General features: G+C 31.4%; 1 protein-coding gene across 1 annotated transcript; it reads right to left on the minus strand.

The window, feature by feature from the left end:
- Positions 1 to 1,441: 1,441 nt before the first annotated feature.
- On the minus strand, positions 1,442 to 2,959 carry LOC128155719 (26S proteasome non-ATPase regulatory subunit 10-like). The gene is made up of 3 exons (XM_052817566.1): positions 2,558 to 2,959; positions 2,265 to 2,363; positions 1,442 to 2,132 (listed from the first exon to the last, which is right to left on the minus strand). Exons 1-3 carry the CDS (start codon positions 2,871 to 2,873, stop codon positions 1,756 to 1,758), a joined length of 792 nt encoding a protein of 263 aa, XP_052673526.1. The 5' UTR covers positions 2,874 to 2,959; the 3' UTR covers positions 1,442 to 1,755.
- Between the last annotated feature and the right edge of the window lie 4,524 nt (positions 2,960 to 7,483).

Here is a 7,483-nt window from a genome sequence, read left to right on the forward strand (position 1 = left end):
AACATATTGACCAATCACCGATCCGTGTTGAAAACACTCGTTTAATCGTGTATATATATATATATATATATATATATATATATATATATATATATATATATATATATATATATATGCATGCAGGTAATATGATATATATATTTAAAGCCGATATTGGTCTCATATTTGTAAAATCATAATTTATTAAAGATTCTCTATCGATTTATTTCAATAAAGTACTGGGTGGTGTGACGAACATCCTTAATTGAGGATACAACTAATTGCTTTCTAACAAATACAAACTTGATGTTTTAAAATATACGTATTTTATCAGTAAAAAGCTGAGATGAAAATCATTGATTTAGATTTAAATCCATAAATTACAGTGTAAAGGAAGTCAAAGCCATGCCAAAGGATTTTTTTTGGGAAATTTTAGGTTATTGTTGCACAAAAGTTTTAATAAAAAATGTCTAAAACCGAAAGATACTAAAATCTCCGCTGTAAAAAAAGGTGAGATCAGAAAGGATCCGGGTTTCATATCGTTATATATTTCTTAACAATGTGTCTGTTCCTTTTACACAATATTGATTTTTCATACATTGTAATCCACTGTCTCGTCGCTTCTGATTTATCACCGGCAAAATTATTAACTGCATTTGTTGACGATTGCTGAAAAACAACAGTAGAGTGGCAAGTATATCTATCCAGTTAAGAAAGTGTTTTGATTGATGCAAGATCAATATCACAAATTTATTTTTAATATTCGGTGGAAATTCAGCTTTACTCTGTCTACAAAATAAAAAAAAATCGGAACGAAAAGGGGATTTCAGAAAACAAAACACGAATGGCTATCAAAGACCTAAATTTCGTTACCCATTATATGAATTGTTTACGAGTACATGGATGCATTTGAATTTTTATGTACTTTACAATAAGTTTCACATTTATATTGCTTGACCCTTTTTTTATAAACAAGATACGTGTATTCCTTAAACCAGAGTGAACTTAATCGGTGCCTCACACTAATTTGCTATCTAACACCGCCAGTGAAAACTTAAAAAGATGTAAGCGGAAACCTTTAAAGCTAAATATAATTTACGTGTAATTTAATTTACCTTACATTTCAACCAGCAATTCATGAGAATAATTTTTTTTTTCTAAAAGTTATCAAAAAAATGTTACCAGGAGTGTATTTTGATGCTAGTGTTTGTATAAGCCAGTTTTGATCTCTTTAATTTCGTTATAACCGAGAATAAAAGGTAAATTTATATTAGCCAAATTCTTTAATTTGTATGGACAATTTTGTTAGAATCTTTTCCATTAAAAATTATCACTAAGACTATTTTTGAGACCCCCTACCAAACAATTGGACAATTTAATTTGCTATTAATTATCGTGTTCGTATAACACGAGAATTACTAATATAAAGCTAAAATAATACAATAGAAATAATAACTGAAGATTTTGAATCTCTTTGCGTTTTATTATCTAAGTTCTTGAATATTAAACTATATCAACACTTCATGATGAACAAAAAACGAAAATCATTGCCAGGGTTTCGAAAAAGTGCAAGATGGATTAGGAATGTACATGCTCAATGAATATAAATTAAACATCCCAGCTAAAATCAACGACATCATCACTAGTTCGACTACAATTTAATCATCCAAAATTTGTACACAGTACATACAAAATAAATTAAGACAAGACTATTTGTAATAAAAACATGTATATAAGATGGATTTCTTTCTTTCTTTTACAATAATTCACAAACTTTTAATGAATGTTAATTATGTCAAAACTGGGAAGCTTAATGTCTTGATAGCGTGAAGACTCAGCCCTTTTCTTCTTTAAAATGTTTTTTCTTGCGAACTTCCGATTGATTTTCAATAAGGCTACGTTTTGGGCTTTCTCTGTAAGTTTGGTGTGGATCTTTCCCTTCTTTTTCTTAATTGCAGTCAGGAGAGAGGTGAAAGATGTGAGCACGCCTTTGGACCTCTCCGACATCTGAAGGTGACTCAGGTGTAACTTGTCCTGGGTCAGAGTGTCGTATCCATTCTCTAGTAGGTAAAGGCAGGTGTTCTCTCTACCTGTACTTATTGCGTACTCGAAAATATTCTGACCCGAAATGTCTTTTTGGTAGGGATCTGCACCTATAATGATATAAAGACATTAAAACTGACCTTTAAAAATTGTAATCAACATATCATGGAAAGTATACAGAAATGATAGTTAACAGTAGAATACAAATTAAATACAAGAATGCATGAATTTATGGTTATTACCTGCTTTAAGTAAGACTTGCATGATGGGTACATCATCAAACAGAACAGCTCTCATTAATGGAGTCTGCCCCAACATGTTCTTGACATCAAGGCGGGCACCTGCAATTAAAGATTATACCAACATGTAAAAATCAGATTTACCCAATCGGACTTGAACTTCAGTACTACATGTATTATTAAAGTTGGCATTAAATTTTAAATAAATTTTGTTTTACTAAAATAATCTGTTTACCAGCTAGCAACCTGAACTGCATAGACACTTAGGTAATCATCATTTTTGTATGTTAGCTTACCGTGTTCATGTAGAAGACTTATCATGGCAGCATCAGACTGATCCACGGCCTCGTGTAGGGGATAGTGACTCTCAGCATCAGCCTCGTTTGGGTCACAGCCCTTCTCTATCAACTCTTTAGCGAAACATTTGTGTCCAAAACGGATGGCATAGAACAGCACTGTCTGTCCTTTGGCATTCTTTGAGGTGATCTCGTCTCCCAAGGCAAAGAGATTCAGAGGTTCAGAAGCAGCTCGTCCACGCGTTATCCTTCTGTCCAAAAGCGGCGAAAAAGAAGGTAAACTGGACGAGTGTTGGAAATTCTGCTTGCTTTGCATTCTTCCCTTCTTGCTAAAACTTAGTAGAATATGGGATGCTGAATAGCTATGCCTAAAGTTAAGAGGACAATGTTTAGTGAGTGGGAACTCACGTGGATTTATATAGGTATTCTTGTATTAAATCGTCACAAGGTTCGGCCCCCTTTTCTCACGATGGCGTGACGAAATAGCGCTGGCCTCAGATCTCATTCATAGGTAAACTGTTTACACGACTAAACACTAAGGGAAACGACAAGCGAAAAAGGTAATAAAGCAAGTCTGATGTCCAATAACATCGTGTGCGTAATATTTAGTGTTTACTCATCAATATGATTAACAAATACATGTATAAGTAATGCGTGTTATTGGCTGTAAGGCCTTCCTCGAGATTGATAACCAATAAACAGGACGAACACTCTGGGAAAACATTAAAAAAAAGAAAATATATCGATTTGACACAATTTTTTGTTTTACCAAATGACATCATAGGTGTATGCTATTTTCTTATAAATGTTAAACAGACATAAATTGGATGCTTTTTGTAGAGAAAAGTTTGCAAATTTTCGTTCTTTAAGTATCAAATTATTGGACAATTCTATAATCGCCACGAATTTACGAGAAAGTATACGAAATAATCTACAGTGCACATAGAACTTTCTTTGAACTCTATTTTCGAGAAAGAAAGAGAAATCAATTTGAAAATGCAAAGCATCGTTATATAATATTAACAATACTTAACAAAATAAACAAAGTCAGATGTTAATCTTACATTTCAAAGTACAAATCTGTTTGATTATTATGACAAGTTGAACACCTGTGAGAGAAACATGCTGACGTCAGGAAAGCAAATGGCGGATTTAAGAAGGCACTGTCGTGACAAGAGAAACAATAATAAGAACTTTTAAATTAATTAATATCACAACACCTTTCTCGTCATACGGTGGTAAACATGCAAATTAAAGACACTCCTATTGCATTACAAAAGACATGATTTTTCATTCAAAGTTAAATATCCAAATCTGAAATTTATGCTACGTTCATATTATATATTGCTTCTGAATTGTTTCCATTATTTTATATGCAAGTGAAATTAAAATAAGCGGTTTAAAAATATTAAAAGTATAAGATAAGATGACTAACAGTCAAACATCAATATAAAAACACTTAATATCTGTCTTATAATGAAAATAAAGCCAGTTGGATATTTGCGTTGGACAAGAAAAGTCTTTTCAGAATGACAGGAACTGAGAAAAACATCATAAATGTGTACTAATAGTAGAATATATCTTTAAAAAAACCCATGAATGAATCATTATACAATTTGGTAAGGCTTGGTTTTATCATTGATGACGACATTTACTCGCTATAACATATTCATTCAAGACGTTGCTAACAACTGCAAATAAGGTTATAAACAACTAGGACTTAGAAAGTAGGATACAATGGTAGCACCTATTGACATTTGTGACTGACATATATGTACATGTAAGCATGCTACTCAAACGTGATTGAGGTTTGCATGGTAGTTAACACTAAGTCCCACCTGATCGAAATAGTATACCAAGGAATAGAATGTTGAAAAAGATACATTTTTTCTTCTTGAGTTTTGTTCTATGAAAATATTCGGTTTTTAATACATCGCTCAAAACAAAGCGTCAATCAAATGAAATTTCCTAATAACTGCAAGAGAGTTTATTACATTTTAATGGAAGAATATATTTACTTGAACAATACATAGGACCCGGACGTGGATTGAGGCGATATTTCATTTGATGCCGTGAACAAGTTAATAGTTCATTAACCCCAAATAACCTACATGATTAAAATCCCAGACTTTTCAACGATGATTCATTCAATGTATTCAATTAAATCGTTTATTTTTGTTTTTGTTCCTTTCTGAAATTAATTTGATGCTAACAGAACAAATGGCAATATTAATTCATTCAGTTAGAGCCGAAATAAACCAATGAAGTTCATTTAATAATGAGCATTGAATTGATAATCGTAAGGCGTATTATCATACAGAATAAACTTGATCTCTGATCAAGAAATCCAATTTTATTTTGCTAATAAATACGTATGAAGCTATATCATTATAAAAAGTATAACTTTAAATTTGTAGAGCTGGTCTGTTGAATTGAAAGTAAATAAGTTGTCTCAATCTTGTGATCATATTCCGTTAACAAGACCGACTCCAGTCAATGCTTTGTTTAAACAGCTAGGGTATCGTTAATTGGATAACTCAATTTTTTTAAAAAAAATTTAATTCTGAGATTTAAACTTTAACTGTTAACGGTGTGTGTTGTATCGTCAATAAAATGTAAACTGATAAAGATTTAAAAACTGGTTGAAATCTTGATGTAATGTTTCTAAGCAGGAAAATCGTGTTGAAATCGTTACAATATATTCACAACCATTCATCTGAGATAGCACAATTTAAATGTATATGTGGTATGACTTTTCTAAGTCAATGATTTCTATGATGATAAATGATTTCAAATTTCATTTTCGTAAGGAGCAAATTTCAGTTAGATATTAAGAAAAAACCAGTCAAGAAATACTACATTGGTCAAACTTCAAAGCATTAAGATTGAGATTGTATTCAAGTTTCTTTGTTACTGACCGTATCAGGAGAGGTGTCACATGTTACTTTATATGTCGCATGTAACCTACCGTGGTTTTGTGTCATTGTTTTGTTATCCACCATCCATTTTCTAATCATTGTGTACTGTGGTGATATATAATAAACAATATTAATTCAAAAAAAAATAAAAAAATAATTGAAATAATACAAATAATTAAAGTGAGGACACCTTTATTGCAATGTTCATTTGAATATAAGACAGTTTGATAATTAACCTACCGAGGAGACATTGGACAAAGGACACGGTGGCAACACATCATAAAGGATATTTTATACCACTTTTTAGAACAATGAATGCAAGAAGACACATATCAAAGACATTTAGTTGAAATCAGAACACAAAGTACAACTGATGATTAAAATCTCTAAATTTTCCTCGGCATTTGAATCTTATGCTTTAATATTTTATAAAAAGAATTCTTGCCGACTCCTGCCAATTATTATTACTTTATACCGCATCAGTTCGTGGACGAGTACATTTTCACAGATACAATGGATAACGGCAATTTTGTCCAATATTTGATTGTCCTTAAATACTTGAAAACAAACTTTGTACGACCAGTAAGTGTCAAATTGATAACAGCATTCTCATTCTCCCATTGTGATTAACAGTTAATGAGAGATGAGTTTACGAAGACAACATGACTTTGCCACGACCTAAGCGCGCTCCTTACCGGTGAAGTTTTGTGATAAACGCATCATGTTACATGTAATGGGATAAGCAGCATATTCTCAAAAAAGCATGTGTGCATGTTAGTGAGAAGGTTAAGATATTTTTGGGTTTCACCGTCTCGGTTAAAATGAGGCATGATTTATAATTTATTAAATGTAGCTGGCTTTAATTGTAATTGACTATCCAAGCTCCAGCAATGACACCCTTATGAGACATTACAGTTTTAACGTATATATAGATCATAGAAATTCTATGAAATAATACTTTAGAAACATTTTAATGAATACGAACCTTTGAGCAAAAAAGCCACGTTTTTAGGCATATTTATCCAGCATAGAGCTAAATACTAAAATTTAAGAACACACTTCACTCTTACCATTTGGACCAAATTTTGGACCTTTGATGCCTTTTTTAAAAAATAATGTGTTTTGGATACTAATTTATACTCAGAACTATAAAGCACTAAATACGCACTCAACATATAAATAAAAAGCTCAAAATCAGGCCTCAAATCTTATTCATAAAATGAAGTTAAAGAAGAGAATAAATAAAAACACTGTCATATATTTATGTCCGTTCATGCCTTTGTAGACAGGTACCGGTATAAAATTCCCCCTGCAAATTCATATACATTGTCAATAAAATTAGATATCGAAAAACACATATGCGATAGCATATAAAAATACTTAAATCAATAAATGCAAGTATAAAACATATTAAGCGGTGGTAACATGAAAACTATGTACACACAATAAAGAGGGAATAGATTTTTTTCTTGCCATTTGTGTCTCGTACTTTTCCAATATTTGAATGACCTTATAACTGCTGTTTATTCAAAAATATATGCTATGGCCAACGTAGATTTAAATTGTAACAAAGAAAATTCTGAGAAAATTTCTGTTTGTTTTTTTTTTTGGTTTTTTGCTTATTTTGTTATCAAACATTGTCAACGCCAAAGTTATTTTATTATCCTAATTTTACAATATTAAATGGTTGATTTATTTTTCTATTCCAGATTACTATAGCTGAGAGGCAAAGTAAAAAAAATAGTACTTCTAAAGTATAACTAGTACAATACGTAGTTTTTTGTTCATAACAGTTGAATTCTAGCGCCAAAACATATACAAAATTTTCCATTTCAAAACCTTTATGTATGCTTTTTAACAAATCACTTGTTGAAAATTCATTTCCAAATTATTGGAAAATAGCTCATGTTCTACCGCTCTTTAAGAAAGATGATCCATCTGTTGCAAGTAACTACAGACCGGTATCCCTGCTAAGCTGTGTCAGCAAAATTATGGAAAGGATAATTTT

This window comes from Crassostrea angulata, chromosome 7 (genome assembly GCF_025612915.1).
Source record: "Crassostrea angulata isolate pt1a10 chromosome 7, ASM2561291v2, whole genome shotgun sequence".
Taxonomy (NCBI): domain Eukaryota; kingdom Metazoa; phylum Mollusca; class Bivalvia; order Ostreida; family Ostreidae; genus Magallana; species Magallana angulata.

Coding starts and splice junctions, on each gene's coding strand:
- LOC128155719 (XM_052817566.1), bottom strand. CDS start 2,873: ATGCAAAGCAAGCAGAATTTCCAACACTCGTCCAGTTTACCTTCTTTT. Junction 2,364..2,557: donor AAGTCTTCTACATGAACACG/GTAAGCTAACAT, acceptor CTTTAATTGCAG/GTGCCCGCCTTGATGTCAAG. Junction 2,133..2,264: donor GCAAGTCTTACTTAAAGCAG/GTAATAACCATA, acceptor ATATCATTATAG/GTGCAGATCCCTACCAAAAA.